We start from the raw sequence: 23,794 nt of genomic DNA on the forward strand, positions 1-23,794 counted from the left end.
TCAATTCAATATCCCTTGAGAATACTGGTAGGAGATGCTTTCTATATATAGCTACTATATTAAATAGCTAATGGGAAACTTTTATAATTCTTAATATACCAATGGGAGAGATGAGGATTTAAACAGTAAACAAGAGGCCATCATTCCTGATTTGTCTAGAAAGATCTTGGTACCTAGCTGAATGGGATTTCTATGGAATCAGGTATAACCGAGATTTCAATCATCATTACCCTCCAGTGATCTCATTTATATGTAACCTAAGGGTAGAGAAATAAAAGCTGTGCTCCCCATACAGGTTAGAGGAGTAGGACACAAACCTATAGAAATCAATGACAGACACAACTGGCACTGAAACAAAGAAACACGTGCATTCCCTTCTCTATCTATAGAGTGATGACCAGACTGTCAATACACAGGATCCAGAGCTGAAAAATCATATTTTCTAGAGTAATGAAATCCCATCCATATTGATAATATAAAGTATTCATTAGGGGAGGTGGAGGTAAAGTGTGAGGAGGCACCAGCTCAGCTGAATAAGAAGCTGATTGCCTTTCTCCTTGTCTTGAGCTTAGAGGAGGCAGTTCCTGCTCCTTGCACCTCCCCTTCTCTCTATCAGTCTAATTCAGTAAAGTTTGAAAATTTGGAAAGCGGATGAAGAGCGCTCAGCCATGGGAGGAAAGGGGAGACGAGGCAGCTCCAAGAGAGAGGACATGATGAACTCTTGGCTGGGAGCCATGCATAACATATAGAGCCGGAGCTGTGATTTCTACCAGAGCAGCAGAGAGTTTAATCATCTGTTGTGTGAGAGGCAAGGAGGATAGCATGCAGCCAGGAGGAGGCAGGCATTACTCGCCTAAGCAAGACTTCTCTAGAGCCTGGCGAAGGGAAATTCACCTCTTTTTGGAAGATTACAGCAGGAAATATGTTACCTTATATTGTGCACTTGTCAAGTCAACCAGAGACTAGCCAGCAGGCTGTAATTCTTGGATACTTTGAATATCAAGAAAGGAGATGTAATTCTGCATGGGCTGAAAAGATTTGACTAATCCCTGGTTGTACAAAGCTGGCGCCGTGGAGGTAGATTACAACTTTGCAGCAGCTTTTGACTTGCTAGGTGGGGATATCTTTTGTAAGGAGCTTTCCAGCACTTCAGCATCACTTATCAAGCCTGTGATCCAGCATCTCTTCTGAGACCTCCAGATGGTGATAATAACCCTACTGGAAGGAGCTGTCCAGCATTTCAGCACCTTCTGGCTGGTCAGTATGGTTATCCTGTGCCAGGGGAGATTTCAGCACCACTGCTCCATACAGTGATCTGTCCAGTATTTCAGCACCACTGCTCCATACAGTGATCTGTCCAGTATTTCAGCACCACTGCTCCATACAGTGATCTGTCCAGTATTTCAGCACCACTGCTCCATACAGTGATCTGTCCAGTATTTCAGCACCACTGCTCCATACAGTCATCTGTCCAGTATTTCAGCACCACTGCTCCATACAGTGATCTGTCCAGTATTTCAGCACCACTGCTCCATACAGTGATCTGTCCAGTATTTCAGCACCACTGCTCCATACAGTGATCTGTCCAGTATTTCAGCACCACTGCTCCATACAGTCATCTGTCCAGTATTTCAGCACCACTGCTCCATATAAAGATCCTGCAGTGAAGGAGCTGTCCAACACTTCAGAGCCTCCTTTCCTTAAAGTGACCCTGCACTATAGGAGCTGTCCAGCATTTCAGCAACCCTGCGCCATACAGTGATCCGGCACTTCAGCACCCTAACCCCTCTAGGCTTATCCCCTGCAGGAGGAAAGCCATCCAGCACTTCAGCACCCTATCCCTCATGCTGATCTCCTGCAGAGGGGAGCCATCCTGCACTTCAGCACCCTATCCCCCATGCTGATATCCTGCAGAGGGGAGCCATCCTGGACTTCAGCACCCGCTCCCCGTGCTGACTTCCTGCAGGAGGGAGCCATCCAGCACTTCAGCACCCTATCCCCCATGCTGTACTCCTGCTGAAGGGAGCCATCCAGGACTTTAGCACCCTATCCCCCATGCTGACCCCCTGCAGAAGGGAGCCATCCAGCACTTCAGCACCCTTTCCCCATGCTGATCTCCTGCTGAAGGGAGCCATCCAGCACTTCAGCACCCTTTCCCCATGCTGACCCCCTGCAGAAGGGAGCCATCCAGCACTTCAGCACCCTTTCCCCATGCTGACCCCCTGCAGAAGGGAGCCATCCAGCACTTCAGCACCCTCTGACTCTTCCGGTTAGTGATCCTTTGCAGCTGTGCGGAATCTCCCCGGTTTCCTTCCTGATCCCAGCATCGCAGCAGCAGCAGCAGCATCAGTCGGGTGTCGGGGATCCTGTGGAGCAGCCCAGTATTCCTGCAGGCACTATTCCATATGGTGATCCGCTGCTGGAGGAAGCTCTGCAACTTTTCCAGCCCCGCTGCTCCTTATGGTGCATTGGAGGAAGAGAGTGGGAATGTGCGGGGCGCTCATAGGTCCCTTCCTAAACTTCTCCTAAGCTGAGATCACATCGCCAGACGTCTTTATTTGCAGGGTGAGGCATGGATACAGAGGGCAGCGAACTGTCTGCTCTGGTAAACAGCAGCAACAGCTGCAGCAATGGGAGCAGCCCGGGGAACCTGAAGGCACCAAAACATCTGTGGCGACCAGAGCAGCAGCAGCATCGCCAGCTCCAGGCTCTGCAGCAGCCCAGCTTCCTCCAGCACCAAAGCTTCCTCCAGCACCAGGAGCACAGCCAGCTCTCCTTCCCGGCGCACAGCCAGCTCTCCTTCCCGGCGCACAGCCAGCTCTCCTTCCCGGCGCACAGCCAGTCCCTCATCCCAGCCTTCCCTAGCCCTCACTCTCTTCTTCTCAGCCAGGTTGCCCCCCAGCTTCAGAGCCAAGTTTACCCCGTCCTTCAGCCACAATCTCCACCTCTGCCTCAGTCCCAGTTACTCCCTGCACTACAGCCCCAATCCCCACCCCAAATCCACCCTCAGTGTCAAGCCCAGGCTCACCCATTGCTCCAGTTCCAACTCCAGTCTCAGCCTGGGCTCCAGTCCCAGTTAGTGTGCCAGCCGGTGCCCTCCCTGCAGACTCAGCCGGCGCCCCACTGCCCCCCGGTCTCCTCCCGTCCTAGATACTCGAACAGCAGGGTGAGGCACCGTGGTTTCTCAGACACCGAGAGATACCTGCACTGCCAAGCCATGGACCGCTCGTCTTACGCTGTGGATACCGGACACAGACCCGGACTGAAGAAATCCCGCATGTCCTGGCCCTCATCCTTCCAGGGATTCAGACGGTAAGCGTCCTCGTCTCCATTGTCACCCGTCTGACTAAGCCCTAGGACCACTGCCGGTCTGTCAGCACTGGCGGCTTCTTGAACCGCTCTTAAAGATACAAGCACATAGCATAGCGCTGAGGGATGGATGGGAACTAGTGTCCTAGACCCGGGATCACTGAGGAGTTCTTTACATTGGGCTAATAAAGGGGAATGCAGGGAATTCTGATAGATCGATGGTGCTGGGAAGTCCTGAGATCATAGAAAGGTGTCAGGCTGAGGAAGTGCTGGGATGCAAGGAAATGTCCCTGTCTCCCCACTACAATACACATACATGTCTGTACTATCAGCCCCAGCACTATAAATCTACACTATACTATACACTATAAATCATTATCTCAATAGCCCTGCACTCCTGCCCAATTACTGCATCACTACACTAGTGCCCCAGTCATGGTACCACTGAGCAAGTACCCCATTACTACTATACATCACTACACTAGTGCCCCAGTCATGGTACCACTGAGCAAGTACCCCATTACTACTATACATCACTACACTAGTGCCCCAGCCATGGTACCACTTAGCAAGTACCCCATTACTACTATACATTACTACACTAGTGCCCCAGTCATGGTACCACTGAGCAAGTACCCCATTACTACTATACATCACTACACTAGTGCCCCAGTCATGGTACCACTGAGCAAGTACCCCATTACTACTATACATCACTACACTAGTGCCCCAGCCATGGTACCACTGAGCAAGTACCCCATTACTACTATACATCACCACACTAGTGCCCCAACCATGGTACCACTGAGCAAGTGCCCTATTACTACTATACATCACTACACTAGTGCCTCAACCATGGTACCACTGAGCTATTACCCCATTACTACTATACATCACTACACTAGTGCCCCAGCCATGGTACCACTTAGCAAGTACCCCATTACTACTGTACATCACTACACTAGTGCCCCAGCCATGGTACCACTAAGAAAGTACCCCATTACTACTATACACCACTACACTAGTGCCCCAGCCATGGTACCACTGAGCAAGTACCCCATTACTACAATACATCACTACACTAGTGCCCCAGCCATGGTACCACTGAGCTATTACCCCATTACTACTATACATCACTACACTAGTGCGCCAACCATGGTACCACTGAGCAAGTACCCCATTACTACTATACATCACTACACTAGTGCCCCAGCCATGGTACCACTGAGCTATTACCCCATTACTACTGTACATCACTACACTAGTGCCCCAACCATGGTACCACTGAGCTATGACCCCATTACTACTATACATCACTACACTAGTGCCCCAGCCTTGGTATCACTGAGCTATTACCCCATTACTACTATACATCACTACACTAGTGCCCCAGCCATGGTACCACTGAGCTATTACACCATTACTACCATACATCACTACACTAGTGCCCCAGCCATGGTACCACTGAGCTATTACCCCATTACTACATCACTTTACTAGTGCCCCAGCCATGGTACCACTGAGCAAGTACCCAATTACTACTGTACATCACTACACTAGTGCCCCAGCCATGGTACCACTGAGCTATTACCCCATTACTACCATACATCACTACACTAGTGCCCCAGCCATGGTACCACTGAGCTATTACCCCATTACTACATCACTTTACTAGTGCCCCAGCCATGGTACCACTGAGCAAGTACCCAATTACTACTGTACATCACTACACTAGTGCCCCAGCCATGGTACCACTGAGCTATTACCCCATTACTACTATACATCACTACACTAGTTCCCAGCCATGGTACCACTGAGCTATTACCCCATTACTACTATACATCACTACACTAGTGCCCCAGCCATGGTACCACTGAGCTATTACCCCATTACTACTATACATCACTACACTAGTGCCCCAGCCATGGTACCACTGAGCTATTACCCCATTACTACTATACATCACTTCACTAGTGCCCCAGCCATGGTACCACTGAGCTATTACCCCATTACTAATGTATATCACTACACTAGTGCCCCAGCCATGGTACCACTGAGCTATTACCCCATTACTACTGCACATCACTACACTAGTGCCCCAGCCATGGTACCACTGAGCTATTACCCCATTACTACTGTACATCACTACACTAGTGCCCCAGCCATGGTACCACTGAGCTACCCCATTACTACTGTACATCATTACACTAGTGCCCCAACCATGGTACCACTGAGCTATTACCTTATTACTACTGTACATCACTTTAATAGTGCCCCAGCCATGGTACCACTGAGCTATTACCCCATCACCACCTAATTGTCCCAATCATAATATCCCTACACTATTACCCCATTACTACTGTACATCATCACTACATTATTGTCCCAATCATAATATCCCTACACTATTACCCCATTACTACTGTACATCATCACTACATTATTGTCCCAATCATAATGTCCCTACACTATTACCCCATTACTACTGTACATCACTACATTGTACATTATTGCTCCAATTATAATATCAATACTTGATTACCCCATCCTAACTCTATAACCCCAATCATGATATCACTACACCATTACCCCATCACTATACTGTTGCCCCCATCATGACATCACTACACTATTACCCCAACACTACCTTATTACCCCAATCATTATGTCACCACACTATTATCCCATCACTACCATGTTACCCCAATCATGATATCACTACATACACTAATATCCTATCACTACCTTATTGCCCCAACCATAATATCACTACACTATTACCCTATCACTACCTTTCTGCCCAATCATAGCATAGCACTATTACCCTATTACTGGACTGCATTGTCTCTCCAATGTAATATCACTCCAGTATTAACCTTCACTATATTATTGCCTCACTTATGATATCACTACACTGTTACCTTCTCCTTTTACAATTGTCTCAATCACTACACTATTACCCCATCACTACAAAACCATTCTGCTATTTATATCAGTGCATTTTACACATTAAACAGGTCATCAACCTCCATTAACAAGAATGATATCAGCCATACAGGGAACTGGTGATTCACAATTATTTATCAGCCCTCCAGGGTGTATTTTCCTCAGAGGCTTCTTTTGGTGTCGCATACTTATTGGGAATAAAGTGTAACAATGAGTTAGTGGCAGGTGAAAAGAAAATGTGTCTATTACTTGTAGCCTTGTTCATCTACTATTTCTGCTTAGTGACCAATCATCTTGTGGCTCTTTAAGAAGATGAGTTGTCTATCATATATGTAGTAATATTATTATTATTATTATTATTATTATTATTATTATTACAGGGATATGCATGTTGGCTCACTCAGCTGTGGTATTTAGACAATAAACTACAGTTTTCATGGAATCAATATAGGTGTAGGCAGTAGACCTTATATGCATCCACACACCCTGTATACAATATCTGATTTGTTTTGACAAGTTTGTTGCCAATTTGGAGATCTTTTTCTCATTTCCTCCTCATTTCAGTATATGAACAGCAGGCGTCCAACCTACTGTCTTTTCCAGACCTTAAATTTTTAATTATCATTCAAATAACCCCAGAAGATGTCCTTATTAATACTGGCACATACACAGCTACCGATCCCACTTGCATGGGTTGATTTATAAAGTGCAATATGTAATGACCTTAGCATCAAACATACCTGTGGAACCTAAATACATAGAATGAATTAATTAGTAATTCAATATTACATGAATTCCCTTGAACTGATCTAAGCATTCCCATGCAATTGGCATTGGCAGTACAACAGATTTAGATAACAGCCAGTGCTTCTAGTGTTCTTAATCCCTGTTATAGAGTACATTTAGGAAGTGTACAGATTGGGCAATACCCTCCAATTGGTAAATGTCTTGTCATGGCAACTAGCCAAGATTCTGAGTAAATGTGACTTTCATTTATCAGGAACATAGCCTGCCTCCCGGTAAACAATATAGGATTCCTTATTGCTGTTGCTGTACAGATAGGAGAATCCATTGTTCAAATGGCTGTGGCTTCTATTTTTAGCTTTAATTGACAGCAGTGATGCAACTTACATATGTAGCTGTTGTATGCAATGCAGGGCAGGCTGCTAGATCCATCCTTAGACACGTGAATCTGCAACTTCAATGGTAAACATGAGGAAACTGTGTATTCTCCCAAAATGAAATTCATAGTTTGTTTATATGACATATCATACCACATACATAACTTGACTCCTTAAATTATTCATTTCGCATTCACATTGTATGTATATTATGAATAATTTCATATAATTTATGATAATTAAGAGGTAATTTGACTGTGCAGTGGATTATGTACGATCTCAGGTCTCCTACTGTAATGAAGAGTCAATGAGGAGTTGTGGCTCAGCGTTTCTGCTGCTCTCTAGCACACCTCACCACTACTTCCTCCTCCTTCTTCTTCAATAATAATTAATGCTGCCTGGCCTTTCGCTCGCTCAGTTGTCAGTTAGTATCTGCCAACAGAGAACAGATATGCAAGCAGATATAGTTGAGTCACCTAGCCTGTGTTGGCGATGTGGTCTAGGGGTAAATCACCTCTCTAGAGAACACCAGCATGTCTTTCTTTGGTTCAAACCCCCTGATGGAAATGGAATATAGTTAGTTATTTTTTTTCATTATTGTATAATTGTACAAAGAATTCCCAATCAGGTCCAAATTAGTTAATTTTTTTTAATACAATGATGTAAAAAATAAAAAAATAAAAAACTATTTTTTTTATTTTCTGCATCAACATTTAGGTCCATCGCATCATGGACCTAATTGGGGATTTTTTGCACTTTTTAAAATGATATAATAATGAGAAAAAAAAAGAAAGGATAAATAACTATATTTAATTTCTGTCAGGGGATTCAAACCAAAGAAAGACCTGCTGGTGGTCTCTAGACAGACGAGTTACCCCTAGACCACAGCTCCAACACATTTTGGCTAAGACATTCAACTATATCTGAGTGTTTCTTTCAGACATAACCTGCCTACAGAGGAATGATCTGCAATTAGAGACACTGACTGACAGATAAGTGATCAGGAGGCTGGACAGCATTGATTATTCGTGAAGAGGGAGGAGGAAGGAGTTGTGAGGTGTGCCAGAGTGTGGCACAAACAACTCCTGTTTGACTCTTCATTACAGTAGTAGACCTGAGATTGCACATCAAAGCAGTGCTTACCCCCCCCCCCCCCACCCTCCGCCTCCAGTTGTAGAAATTAACATAGGTCACAGGTAAATAAAGAAACAATGTAGATAAAAAGGCAAAACCAATTTATAAGACAGCAAAGCCTGCTTGTGACTTAGGCAGTAAAAAATGAAAACCCAATTTAATAAAAAGGGAATTACATGTCTGCAGAAATAATCTATACTTGCTTAGATGTTTTGTAGCTTCTAAAGGTTTGCCTTTACTTGTAAAGTACCATTAAAATCAATAACAAAATGAGAAATAAAATTGAGCAGATGGATATCTCAGAATTGCTCTTCTCTAGTGAAGACACATTTTTCCTGGAGACAGTTTTTCTGTCTTTGTTTGGATAAAATGATTAAATGAAGGTTTTTAAACCACTTTATTTTCAACTTATTGGACTATGCAATTTAACAGGTGAACAGGATGCAAGCAAATGTGTTTATGAATCCAACCACTACCACAGTACACCATAAGTATAGACAGAGAATGTGTGTATGATTTTATTATAAACTTATTTAAATGGGTACTCTGATTTTTTTTTCTTTCAAATCAACTGGTGTCAGAGACATTTATATATAGATTTGGAATTTATTTCTATTTAAAAATCTCAAGTCTTTAAAGTGATATTTCACCCCCTTTCCATATAAGGAGTCCTTAGCACCATTTTTAAGCTCATATCTTGGACAGTTCATATCTTACTTTATAAAGGATTTCTTGGTGGTCTCTCCGTTTCAAAAATGCATCCAAAATGCATGCACCATCTTGGGTGGGGCTTCACTGCCATTGTGCTCAATCTCCCTGCCTACAACGGTGCCGTAGGCCTGCCTGTCCATGACATTGCTGCAAAGTCCTCACCCCCTTTGTGACCTCATCTGAATGGCCCAATCTGGAGGCCACATGCAGTGAACTTACTGAAATCCTCTTTCAGATGGTCTACCAATGATAACATGCATTTTTGAGACAGACCACCAAGATATCCTTTAGGCTATGTTCACACTACGTAAAAGTATGACCGTTATTGCCATCGGCAATATGGAACATTGCATACATTTCTATTGGATCCCGGTTGGAGCGTATACACATCGTATACGCTCCGGACGGGATCCCGTGCGGACCAGCAAATAACTGACAGGTCAGTTTTCTGCAGCCGCAATTCAATGAATTGTGGCCGTAGGAAACCCTGTCAGTTCACACTATGACGCGAGCAGCTCCGGCCGCTTGCTTCATTGTGTGCTGTGGGAGGTTCTGATGCGGGTGCAGAAAGATCATCTGGCCGGTACTTAAGTTCGCGGAACACCCGATCTCACACGTAGTGTGAACATAGCCTTACACAGTAAGATATTTAATGTCCAGAATATAAGCTTAAGAATGGTGCTGAGAATGTCACTTTGAGTACTTATCAGCTGCTGTCTGGAACTGTTTAAACTTTCCAAAGCAAATCTATGGGGATTTGCAACTGCTCTGGACAGTTCCTGACATGGACAGAGATGGCAGCAGAGAGCACTGTGTCAGACTAGAAAGAATACACCACTTCCTGCAGGACATACAGCAGCTGATAAGTACTGGAAGAATGGAGATTTTTAAATAGAAATAAATTATAGTTATAACTTTTTTTCCACTAGAATACCCCTTTATTAGTGTAGTTTGCGACAATCCATATTAAAGAATCTTATAGCATTCCCTGTTTACTACAGCTCAGTATTCATATATTTCCCTGTCTCTAAATGAATGGCTGTTTTTAATCCCTTCTTGTATTAGTCTACTGCCATTAACTCTTATTAACTGTTGCTACCCTAAAGGCAAACATACCCTATTGTAGAAGACAGTTTGTCCCCCTAACTAGACACTGTCTTAATGGATTTCCAAGCATTTAGGGCAATCTATATGTCAAAGAGGTATCTCCTTTAAAACACAAGATGCCAGAGCTGTCTCTTTTACATCTTTTTGAGGGAAGGGTCAGAGTGATTGTACATTTACTTTCTACTGTAGAGCAAATATTCTCATGTAATTGCATAAGTTAAGTGGTATTTCCAACTCACAAAGTTATCCCCTAGTCATAGAAAAGGGCATAGAGAGGTCTTCCAATCATAAGAATGGAGGAGAATTGTCCCCAAAATAAATGGAGTATACCATGTACATACAGAATGGGTGGCTGACCATGCATGCGTGGTGCACTCCATTCACTTGGACTGTAAGACCCCCACTGATCAGCTTATGAGGGGATGACAGTATCTTTGATGATGCTTATTTGACACCAGTCTTTCACTATCTCTGAATGAAACCAAATACAGAGGAATATCTATCAATGCATTTGTCTCAAAAAACTTTGAGAAGAAGGCTGCTCGGGCTTAAGATCATTTAACTAAACCCAATACATTTTTATCTTAAACACTTGTTAATGTTGGACAAGTGTGGAACGCCATGCTACCTACAACATACCTCTTGTAGTTCACTATAATGGTCTCATGTTTCAACAACATCTAGTTAGGCATGGTTGTGGAATAGACATCTATACAAAGAGCTGTTGATGTAGAGTGCCAATTGAGTTGAGTGAGCTTAAGAAAAAGGTGCGAATGCCAAAGAACAGACATCAGTCTATTAACCGGAGCGCTTTAGACCACCATTTCCAGAGATAATTTAGGTCTGAGAGGGTAATACGTCTTCTTGAGGAGGACACCAAGCTGACAAAAGGATTCCCATAGGCAAGGCAATGCTTCATGGGGAAAAAGTGCATTAACACATGACTGTGAATTATCAACCAAACCTGAATCCAATTGATGTGGGTCTGAGGGGGTAATGCGTATATAACTTTAAAAGTAAAACTAAAGATATCATTGCCATGCACTCATATACTGTACATACATAAAATTTGTATTAAGGATGCGACTAGAATTTTAAAAACACAAACAATTGCCAGATGCTGCAGAAAGAAAGTGAGCAGAGTGGGTAGTTTGCTTAAAAAGCTAAAAAATGAAATGCAATGTGGATGAAAAAGGTCTGATTGGGAGATTGGTTGGTCTTGTCCAAACATGATCATCATCACGTGAGTATACACTAGTCATCATTTCCTGCATCTTCTTGAAATGGAACATAGTCTGCAAATGAAGCAGATATTCTTTATTGAGCATAGAGATAGTAAAATCGACAAAACCACAAGACATCTGTTGTTGTTCCAAATTAAAAGAAATGGTGCTATGTTCTATGTAGAAAAAATATTTTACGCTTCAGAATGAAGTTTTGACAAATATTCAATTTGCATAGTATCTTCTTTCAGAAGGGTAACTTGGTAATCGCTTTCCTGTTAGTTACTGCATGATTCCTTAAAGGGGGATTCCACTCAGAAGGAAATTTTAATATCTTGCTGTCCAGGGGAAGAACATAACAAACAGCCTATTCTTACCTTTCTATGCTCCCCCAGTGCCCTTCTACATCATCTTTGATCCCCTGCTGAAAAATCCCTCCTCCATTTTGGAGACAGACTTTTCTGGCAGTGACAATCCACTCAGCCTATCATTGGCCACTGTCTCAGTCTTAGAAATGGTGGCGGGATTGTTTAGCCAGGGATCAAAGATGACAGAGGAGGACACAGAGGAGTACAGAAAGGTAAGAACAGGTTGTTTGCCAGGGCAGCAACATATTGAAAGTGAATTCTGAGCCGAATACTCCTTTACAGAGTCTTTAAATATAATGAGAGATTAATAGCCAGAGTCTCCTCTAAAAATAGAATGGCCATTCTTTGGGATGGGGGGGGGGGGGGGATAAAGTCATGTTTCAAAGATCTTTAAAGGCCTGCACAGCTCTGTGATTCTCACTTCCTAATTGGTCCATGCTGATTGGTTCCCCCCCCCCCTCCCATTGCTGTCATGAGACAACACAGATCTCTGACAACAGCCCTGCTTCTCTATTCTAGCCTGTTGTCAGGGCCGGAGTCAGCACAGGGCTTACCTGGGCAAGTGCCTCCAGGGGCCCAGAGAGGGAGAGAGGCCTGGTGTTATAATGTTCAGTCATCTCACTGTAGTGGAGGGTGAGCGTTGAACATCAGAAAACACAGGAGAAAGAGCAGGACCTGTCAGCGTCCTGAAGAGAGAGAGGGATAAAGGACCTGATCACATGATTGGAAGGTCCTCAAAATAATTATACAGTGTGGAGACCAGCCTGGCAGAGAGGAAGAGGGAGAAGCTGTAATTACTGTGTGTGTTTCAGTCAGTAATGTGTGTGTCAGTAAGTGTCTGTGTCAGTAATGTGTGTTTGTGTATGTTAGTGGTGTCTCAAGATGCAACCAATTTTCTGCATTTCAATAATTTCTTATGGGAATATTTCCTTTGATTTAAGAGTGATTTGGATTACAAGCACGGTCCCGGAACGAATGATGCTCGTAATCCAAGGCAACACTGTACTTCATTCCCCTATGGGTAAGTTGCAGGGGATTTCAACACATGCCCAGTTCCCTTTTTACCCTACTCCCTAGGACCCCCAGAAGTAGAATGACATCAACTTATACTCTTGGGTCCTTTCTACAGAAAAATAAAACATGGTCCAAACCACATGTATATATAGCAAGTAGTCACTTCAAGTCAAACGAATTATATGAAATATTACAGTAATGGGATTTTGTGTATTATTATTATTATTATTATTATTATTATTTACAATGCAATATTAACAAAAATTGTTGTTGTTCATGATAGTGAATCCAGCAGTGCTTCTTATTCTATAGGTGGTTCTAGGTAACATGTGCATGCACACATTATATCTACATCTATCACTAATATAATTGAAGACATCAGAAGAAGCCAATTCTCAAGGACCTGAAGGCAGGTGTCCTTCCAGACTTGTTGTCAGCAAACAGAATGATGTCTTAGTGTTGAGCAGTGGTCTGAAAACTCTCTGTGCAATATGGTTCTTAGTTATTGCTATTGATCTGTGGCACTCGCGCTGTCTGTCAAATGGATGCCTTTTTAAAAATGTCACATTGTTGAAGTAAAGCCTGGGGATTCAGGATGGATATCCTAGATTTAGTGTGTGGGCAGAAAAAGACAGAAAATACTTTAAATACATTCATTGTCAATGCCAACTCGTTCAGTTATCATGATCCTCGGAATACCATGCTACTATAGCCTGCTGTTCTCTTCTTGTCTTAGACTTATAGAAAAGAAGTAGATGGACTGCTACAGATGTGTCCTACCTGTAAACCCAACATACCCAAACATATACACTATGGTGTGACATTACAAACTTTTTACAACAACATGATTTGGTGACTCTAGTGTATAAAAGAAATAATAAAAAATCAACTCACCTGTCACCCGTTCCTGGCAGCTCCTCTCGGCAGCCGCGCGTCTCCCGTCATGTTCATGGCACATGCAGCATGATGCAGAGACACTGCCTGTGTCAGAAGTCGCCAAAGCCTCTGCTATTTTTGCTAAGCCTCTTTTACTCTCCCAAAGCATCTCCAAGCTTCTTCGATGAGACTGTGGCTGCTCGAGAGAGCTTTGGGGACCTCCGGTGCAGGCAACATGAGGGGAGACGGGCGGCTGCCGGGAACGTATGGCAGGTGTGTTGAATCTTTGTTATTTATAGCGGTCGCCATATACAGTGGGGATGCGGCCATTTTTAGCTCCCCCATTGTATGCAACAATCATTCTCGGCATATAAGATGAACCCTGACTTCTGGGCAGATTTTTCGGGGTTAAAAAAGTTGTCTTATGCGCCGGAAAATATGGTGCTTTCCATCTCCCCCTCCGCAGGCATATATCACAAAAGTCCCCAGCCTGGCCAATCCCTTTAAAGGGATATTTACATTTTAAGTTGTTATCCCTTATTTAAAACAAGAGGGTAGCAAGATGATAAGTCCCTGTGAATGGGGAGAAAGTTTTCCCTAGAATAAACTATGTGTACTGTATATTTGTGACCATCACTCCATTCATTCTGTATAGGGCCACCATACATGTCTTAATGTTGAACTTGGAAATGTTAGAAAATGAATGAAGTGCTGAACATGATCACATAGGGGAACAGGTATCAAGACAACCCCTTTAATGAAACCTGGTATCACTTTTAGGATGTCTAACCCAAGAGTCATCAAGGTCCACTCCCTGGTGGCTTCTTTCTGCCCCACCAGCCTTAATTGATAGGTTTCTCTTTGTACAGGTATAGGACATAATCTATCAATCAAGGCTGGTGGAGCAGGAGAAGCCACTGCCCTTTTGGATTGTGTCGTAAGAGAGAAGCATACTACACTTTGGGAAAATGTGATGTCTCGTAACTGTTGGTTACATGACGTTCAAGGAATAATAATACTTTGCTTTATTGAAAACTGTGCATCTTATATCTATCACACTGCATTGCTCATATAGTTAACTAAATTCCAGTTTGTCACATATAAGAAAAGAACATTGGTGGAGATTTAAAATGTGCCCCTGGCATATGCCACAGAAAAAGTAGCAGATTTCCATGGCCTATGGCAGCCTACCACCTACCTGATGAGCGGGGGGAGGGGGGGAGGCAATGCAGAGAGGAGGCATGGCTTATGCTTGCACAATTCGCGCTGGCTGAATTTTCTAAGAGGCATGCTCCTCTCAGTAAAACTGGGGATGGGGCTTTATTTAAGACTGGAGTATTCATACCCCAGTCTTGATAAATGTCCCACTTGGTTCTTCATAGATTTTCCAGTGCCACCTTTTGTAATGTCAATGCTTTAGACTACTCTACTCATACAGTGCCACTGTGTGCATAAATAATCAGATAACCTTCTGCCACTACCTTCTACCAGTACCTACCTGACATGTTTCTAATATTAGAAGGTCCTAATACAGGCTTGACAACAACAAGGGCCTTGTACATGTGCAATAATTTTACTACTATGGAAGAATAGTCATTGCCACTGTACCCATTTAACCAAGAGCACATGTTTTGTGCATAAAACCTAAAAGTGAGCAGGAAATATTTTATGGACAATAACTGTTGGGTTAACAACAAGAATCCACTCCACTGGTGCACCCTTGGCACCCCAGTCTGGCACCGTACATACTCTAGCTACTGCTGAGGATGATAAACTCACACTACCACACATACAATTTGTGGAACATTAAGGCCAATCCACCCATCCACCTGGATATATCCCTGTTGGGGTCCCATGCCTTTTGAGGACTGTTTTGCTAGGAAATCCCACAAGAGGATGAGATATTTGAGAAGCATGCCTAGGGCTGGGTTCACATATACTGTATCAGTTGCATGGAGCTTCTGTGCAACAAAAATGCATCAGTTGCCATCAGGCTTGTTCACATTTTATAGTACAGAAGTTTCAGAGTTGGATAGGGAAACCCTGCAAGACATTCTCCTACCCAGCTTTCTGGACCAGTCCAATGCTACAACTGATATGTTATATGTCACCATATGAACATACATATGGGGACAAGACCTTATACAGATCTTAGCTGTGAGAGTCTTCTCCTCCTACATGATCAGTCAGAATTACAGCCATTTCAAGGATCTAGAGGCAATGCCTCGGCAACATGACAATCATTTTAATTTAGTACCACCCCTACACTAAAAATTACGGCAGTAAATTGATTTTTGCTCCAGGCAGTCACATTAATCTCGACCTTCCCACACTTTGGTAATGATTCGAGAAGTTGACAGATGTCAGTCAATGGATGAGAACATTTACATATCGGTTAAATGTGCATTGAGTTGTAAACAATTTAGTCATAGCGAACAATATATTCTAGGCCAATCAAAGCCACCGGCATTGGCTGTGTACTTTCTCCTGTTTAATTTAGCCTTTTTTTTATCATGGAAATATTTATGCACAGCCTGTCATGTAATGCCTTGAAATCTGTCAACTCCGTTGAGTATTTTTATGTCATTGTACGAGCGTTGTGTATGAACATTTGTCAAGCTATCAAAAGTAACTTGCTGATGTGGTTGAATGAAAGTTTCTTATGCAATGACACATTCATTCTAAAAGACTCGGAAAGTGTCAGAGCTACTTTAGGGCTGATTGGTTGTTTCCAAGAAAGTCAATTACAAAAATACGTCTCCTACAACTTCCATTCTTATTATATGACAGATGGATGCGTCAGCAAGGCACATTAGCAGCAAGTATCTTTAGCAAGCCTTAGCTAGTTTTCTTGGCTAATATTATATCATTACTGTATACTTCAGTAACTCTGTAAGGGATTCTCTACTAGTTTAAAATAAATGAAGACTAAATGTTACATATTGAAATACCTAAACTACGACAACTGTGAGGTTGAAGTTAAAGGAAAAGAGTGGAGTGCCTATTATGTTCTGTACTTGTCTATGGTGCCTCTTATATTTAGACTACTGAACACTGTACTCTGGCCATACAGCTTCAATATCTATTGTGCGACAGTGATCTCTTCCAAAGCACATGGATGTTTGACACAACCAAAAGTTAATGTGTTTTCAATTTACAGAGGAGAGAAAATCATTGAAACACTGCTCTGGTGGTGGCTTATTTCTCTGAGAACAAAAGGACCAGTTAAAATCAAACATATGCCTGATCTTTCTCTCCAATGGGGAGCTGACATACATTTTAGAGAGTAAAACCATGCCACTAAAGTCAGTCGATAAAATCAAGTCATCTTAGCACCTCTACAAGTCTTCCCCATCTCTTATCAACTTAGATGTATGTGTTTGAGTTGCATAAGTATTATAATGGTCAAATAAGAGATTAGCATTGACTGACAAATGAACAACCAAATTTTTCCCCTGGTAAATTAAACTTTTAGGCCATGTGCACACTATGTGAGAGACCGGCCGGGTCACAGAAGGGCCGGTCTCTGCAAAGATCATTCGGATGATCTTTTCAGCCACAGTGATCTCATGCGGGTGCATCAGCGCGCGCCCACATCAGAACGGCCGGAGCCGCTCGCTTCATTGTGTGAACTTGCTTCACTGTGTGAACTGACAGGTCTCTTTGCGGCCACAATTCCCTGAATTGCAGCCGCAGAAAACTGACATGTCAGTTATTTGTGGTGCCGTATGGGATCCCGGCCATAGCGTATACGATATATACATGTATACGCTCCAGCCGGGATCCCATACCAGTAAAGGCAGTGTTCCACACCATACAAAGTACCAAAGTGCCATCGGCAACAACAGCCGTACTTTTACGTAGTGTGAACAAAGCCTAAAGCTGTGTTCACACAACAATTTTCAGCTGCCTTTATTTGATACTTAAAATAAGGGTTGTTGTTTAGAGTATCAAATAACTACCATTGTTTAACATACTGTATTTTGGCGGCCATCATTACAGTGACAGCCGCTGGTACAGTATTCAAGTTTAGGGGAAATGATGGCCACTTTTAACACCCTTTCGGGTGTTACTGAATGTAGTTTTAAAAAAAGACGGGCATTGTTTTCTTACATCAGATGTTCCACCACCAAGAACATAGATTCCTTACCTTCCCTGAGCTCTGTGCCTGATACTCCTTGCATCCATCCCAATTTTTGGCTTATTCCCAAGTCATGGGGTTTTTAACCTCACGGCTGCGGGATTTATCCTCTCTAACTAAGCTTACTGAGATGGATGTGATGATCACCGAGCCCCCCACTAACCCATCCCTGTCATATCTTTATCATAAACTGGGAGCTCGTTTTAATGCCTCCATAAGCACTAACATGTTTACTACATGGGCTACTATTTTCGGGGACGAGGACTTGCAAAAGTAAATACTGGAGGGATGGGCAGTGCTGCAAAAGGCGGTCCCCAGTGAGCGATGGCGCGAAACGCACTTTAAGCTCATGCATAGAGCAATATACTGTGTGGCTTTAATATACCTCCCCATCCGTTGGCACCAGATAGGTTATTGGCGTGCCCAAAATGCCATCAACCCTCCACTGACCTGGCCCATGGCATTTGGTCTTGCCAATATACTCAACAATTCTGGGCTCAGGTGTTGGGGCTCCTTCAGAACAAGTGAGAGATACAACTGCCCCTATCTCCGCAACTGCTATTATTTCATTATGTTCCAGATTCAATGCAGGTATCTTTGGCACTACAAGCTTTTATATTGATTGCCAAGAGATGCATACTACAGAAGTGGTTGCAATCTACTCTTCCTACTATGACGGAAGTGTTGGCTCAGATGAAACACTACTTATCGCTTGACAGAGTAGAATGTGAGAGATTAAAGGAAGTGAGCTCCAAAAGGTTTTTCAAAAAATGGAAACATTTTGTAGTGAGGTTTCTTTCTAACCAAGAAATTAAGGAGTTAATGCAGCCATTTGTGGGCACAAAATGGTATCTTACATCGGAGCTGGCTAGGTCGCTTGGGCGCTTAGGGATTACAGGGTGTAACTACTCTAGTGATCTGCATTCCAGTGACTGGTTTTTATTGCTGCATCTGTGGAAGGGGTGGGGGTGGGAAAGTTAATTGTTATGTTATGTGGGGGATTTTGTACGGAACACCTCACACTGCTGGTATCCACAATTTGGACACGTGATGTAAATGTGTCCGAATGCTGTTGTATCTCACTTTATATGAAGAAAAACAATAAAAAGTGTTTAAAAAAAATGGTGAAAGGACATTAACAAAAAAACTATAGTTAAATAACTTAAAATAATGGCCACTGTTTGCTTAATAACGGCAGTGAATTATGTCATGAACATCAAATTGTATACATTGTGTGAACTAACGGCTGTTGTTTCCTTTGGGAATCATAAACGTATGAAAACAATGGCTGTTATTTTAAATAAAACTGGCAGATGTTGTTTAACGTAAACATAGCCTTAAAATGTCAGATTAGGCAGTGAATAGAGGATGAATGAGCCAGAGGCTGTCCCATAAACTACACGTATGGTTTCCTATCCAATAGGACAAATAAAGATCTAAACCAATCTCAAATGTCCGTCTAACTGATTGTGTTTGTCTTACTATATGCACAATGTATGCGTTTGTAAAAATAATATTTCATAACGCTAGTGACACAAGCAATAACTTGTGCCCTTCCCTATATTTCTCCTTCTCTCCACTTGGTATAACATATCTCAAGATTGGCGGCATGTGATAACCAACTATGATTTAGCACTATACTGTCAGGAGTTGTTTATGCTATATGTGTCCACCCATTGGTTGTACTGTGGGTTGTAGCCTTCAGTAGTTTTTCTAGCATGCCACAATACTGTACTGAATTTGTATGAAAAGGTAAGAATGGATAAATTTGTACACAGCAACACCAGTATAAAATGATGAGATACATAATAGAGACTGTGAGAAGCTAAAGTCTATCTTCCTGGTCACTAGACATACATCGACATCATGCCAGAACACAGCATTGATTATATTTCTTGAATCAGCCTGAGTATAAAGAGGCTTAAAGATTAGGTTAGAAACATCTCCTTGTTTGCCAAGAGTAAAACCAGCTGGCCTCATAGTGGAAACCTGTGCAGATGGAAATTTTCCCTTAGCAAGCAATTAAATCATTACTTTCTTACCCCAAGCTATCGGAATGGCATCTTCAATCCCATTTATTTTACTTGCCTAGTTTCACCCCAATGAGTTTTCCATTGCAGAAGATGAAGCAGATAGAACGGAGGCTTTCACTGACTAGGAAGACATTTGTCCCTTTATTCAAGAAACTTTCGTAAAATCTATCGATCTAGAGAGAATAGTATGAAAGGATTCTGGAGACATAATTTTGAGTCCGGACATTGTATAATGTTAAATGAACATAAATGTGCTTCTGCATTAGCCTCATTCAATACATGATGCTTTTTACATGATGAGGATTCAATTAGCCGTCAGAGACTGTGAGAAGCCAATGCTAAAAGACAGTGTAACAAAAATGATTGAGACTTTACTGTTGTCAAGGAGACTATCAATGTTCCCAGTTTGCCATGAAGTCAAGAGCACTTTATACTGCTTTATTTTGCAGAATCAGGACAACCTTTCAATTTTAGATATTTATTTGATTCAAGTCAATGCAATTCAAAAGAATGAAATTTTGAGTGTGCCTTTGTACTTTAGATTACTTAATCATACGTTTTTTATGTAACATTGTTGAGCGTTGGCTCAAAAATTTTTATTTGGATTTGGATTTACATGGTTGTGTGGATGCAGGTGAAGTTTGCAGTCCTGGGTCTTTTAGGCAGCTAGAGTTGGGCAATAGCTGGTTGAGACATACAAATTGGAAGGGAAAAGACTAGAGATGAGTAAACCGCAAACTCACTACATTTTATTTCCGGCGGCTGAGGATGTGGGATGCAGCCCTAAAGCTGCCTGGAAAACATGGATACAGCCATAGACCATAGGCTGTATCTATGTTTTCCAGGACTCAAAAGGGTTACATCAAACTTTTTGAGGCTCGCTCATCTCCAGAAAAGACCTCAAATACAGACTTGTAAATAAATATACAGACATATATGTAAACATATAGTACAAAGCAGTCAAAGAACCATCCATATCAGACTGAAACCCTTGAACCACTGCTCCACAATTCAGGGGACATTTCCAATTTAAAGGGGCTATCAAGTATTAGAAAAAACACAGCTATCTTTTTGCACAACCTGGTTTTCTATTAGGGAAGATTTAAAATTTTTTCTTGACAACTAATAATGTCATTTTTATTGCCCTACCTTCCTTACAACCCCTTTTATAGTTGTTTTACAACTGTCTTCTCCTCCTTACTCCCCTCCCTGCCCATACACATTCCCGTACTCCCTACTTTCATGGGGCATCCAATTTTGCCTTAAAGCCATATGAATTCTGGTTACACCCCTGCCTCCTATATTCCCCCCCCCAACACACTTTCTTTCCCTCCCATATACTATCCCTTACTCATTCCTTCCTTCTAACATTTCCTTCTCTTACACACTTCTTCATATACATTGGAGAAGGGGGGACAAATTAAGACACAGACTAATGAGCCAGATTTCTCACAGTGACTCAGGCTGATTGATAACTCATTCCTCCTCCGGTAGGCCATACCGCCTTGTCAAGTGAGACACACTTGCCTGTTATTTGGCACATGCAGCTTAATAAATGTGTCTCATTTGATGTGCCCGACAGTTTGGGCTCATGCAGAGCCAGAATTCTGGTGCACGAGGCATAGTAAATATAGGCATTGTGTTGAAGGCATTAGCATTTTGTTATATTGCAATGTTGTTCAACCATACACATTTTTGGATAAAAAAATTATAGTCATCTATGCTATGGCCACATCTTCCATATTTTTAGATATTATCACTCTGGAATTAAGGGTGCTTTATAAAAAAAATAATATATAACATCAAGATTTAGATAGAATCTTATCAGGACGCAGGAGAGAAATCTTTCTTGAATGTGTTTGGAAACGTTGCCCTGCTTTGTCCTCGTAAGATCCAATACTAATCACTTGGTTGCATAGCATGTATGCCTATATTACAGAACCATATGACTCTAGATGTGATTTGCTGTGCGTTCTGGAGGAGGTTCTGCATTCTCCCCTAGTGGGAATGGTTTTGGAAAGGAATGCCATAATATACCATCCAATGTTTTTCTCTCTGTATAAGTCCATGTAAAATTAGAGATACATATACTATGAGCCTTCATTGCATTATAATGGGGATTCCACAACAGGGAAAGAAATTCTCGAAACATTCATGAGACTGAAATGTACAAAATATCCAGGTGTAAATAGCTATATTTTTCCATTGGCTAACCAATATGTTTCTTTTCTCCTTCAGTCAGTAAAAGTAAGAAATGTACCTCTGTACACAAGTAGCCAACAGCAAATGAGTCAGTGCCGATGCAATATGTCTTTTGCCTTGATGCAGTTACATGAAAGTATGTTTAATTGCTGCCTTGTGTCACTCCAAGCAGACTAATAGTGTTTCCAGGGAGAACAATTGCTGTGCTAGATAGTTATTTTAAGCAATTAAAGCTGCCTTTTACCCTAAAAAGAATGATCTGTTGCAATTACAGGTCGAAAAGGCTTAGAAATTAAGTCATATACCTTTCCTTAGTCATTAAAAGAATAAGACATTGTGGTCAGGCTGGGCAATTAGATGTTTTCTTATTTTTAGCACTTCACGTCTTCATTGTGAATATACTTTAAAACTGGGAAATTGAGTCATGGATGACTATGAATGAGACATGGTCAATGGTACTTGACCAATCAGAATCAGTATTTCCAAACCTGAAAATACTGGGGTTGGTGCAGTGGTATGAAGACTATATTGATCTCTGGAAAAAAACAACAACCAGCATAAGGGGATCCTGTGGATGTAAACAAGTGGTCAGAGGATGATGTCTAATGAACAGCCTGAACAGCCGATTACAACACTAATGCTCCATCTAACATATCCAAATCTGCAACTTACCATTCCTTAGCATAGATAAGCTGGTGACCAATTCCAGTGTTATTGCTATCTTAGGGGAACAGAAAACAGTGGCCAAAACAGTAAAAAAAAAAAAAAAAAACAGCAATGAGCAGCCAATGGGAACATCAGAAAAAAGAATACTTACCCAGCCCTGGTCCCCTGCTGCTTTCCTGCTGAATTTCACCTCAGTCTGTTCCTCTAATCTTCTCTCTTCTTCCTTCTTCTGAGATAAGCACAAACGAGCAGGACTGGCTGGCTTAGCCAATGACTGGTCAAGAAAGGACACCGCTGGGGCCAATAATTGGCTGAACCTGTTTCCTGCTTCTGAGCACTTGTCTCGTAAAGAGGAAGAAGGTAAAGGAACCAGAGAGAGGTGAACCAATATGGGTAACGGTAGTTTCTCTGCATTTTACTAATAATAAACAAGAAGTCAATGAGGCTAAGGGATTATTTACCTCTGAATTAATCTATGAATCTATTGGATTGTTTTCAGAGATGGCTTAAAGCAGCTGTGGTTGCTCAGCATCTGAGGCCTAGCATGTAGAGAAAACTTCTTAATGTGTTATATGTGGACTGAACAAATGTATTGGCTATGTTCACACAACATTCTTCCTCTCCTTTCAAAATTACGTCCGTCAGTTCACTGTTTGGCCGCCAGTCAGTGTAATCATGGCTGTTGTTACATTATTCTACTTTAGGTAGACTAATTGGCCTTTGGGTGGGACTTTAATTTAACGTCCATCATTCTATTGACTTCAATGCATTGCATTGCATTGAAGTCAATTAAATTCCGGCAATAACGGATGTCTTTTCTCTTTTTTTGATGTTGTGTGAAAATAGCCAGTAAGTGTTTAAAAAAAGAAAAAATATTGCTGTAATCCCAGATCCCAAGAAAATATGTTTCTTTTTCTGTTTTCCAAGAGAAATTTCTATTTTA

General features: G+C 42.0%; 1 protein-coding gene across 5 annotated transcripts in view; it reads left to right on the top strand.

The window, feature by feature from the left end:
* Positions 1-23,794, top strand: part of PDE4D (phosphodiesterase 4D) — a 968,497-nt gene that overhangs the window by 339,396 nt on the left and 605,307 nt on the right. Inside the window, exon 1 of one of the 5 annotated variants that reach the window (XM_069962733.1) lies at positions 2,573-3,312. The exons of the other annotated variants lie outside the window; for them this stretch is intronic. Coding sequence (XP_069818834.1) covers positions 2,573-3,312 — 740 coding nt within the window. Of the gene's footprint in view, positions 1-2,572; positions 3,313-23,794 lie in introns of those variants that run through there. 5 annotated transcript variants of the gene reach the window in all.

This window comes from Dendropsophus ebraccatus, chromosome 3 (assembly GCF_027789765.1).
Source record: "Dendropsophus ebraccatus isolate aDenEbr1 chromosome 3, aDenEbr1.pat, whole genome shotgun sequence".
NCBI lineage: Eukaryota > Metazoa > Chordata > Amphibia > Anura > Hylidae > Dendropsophus > Dendropsophus ebraccatus.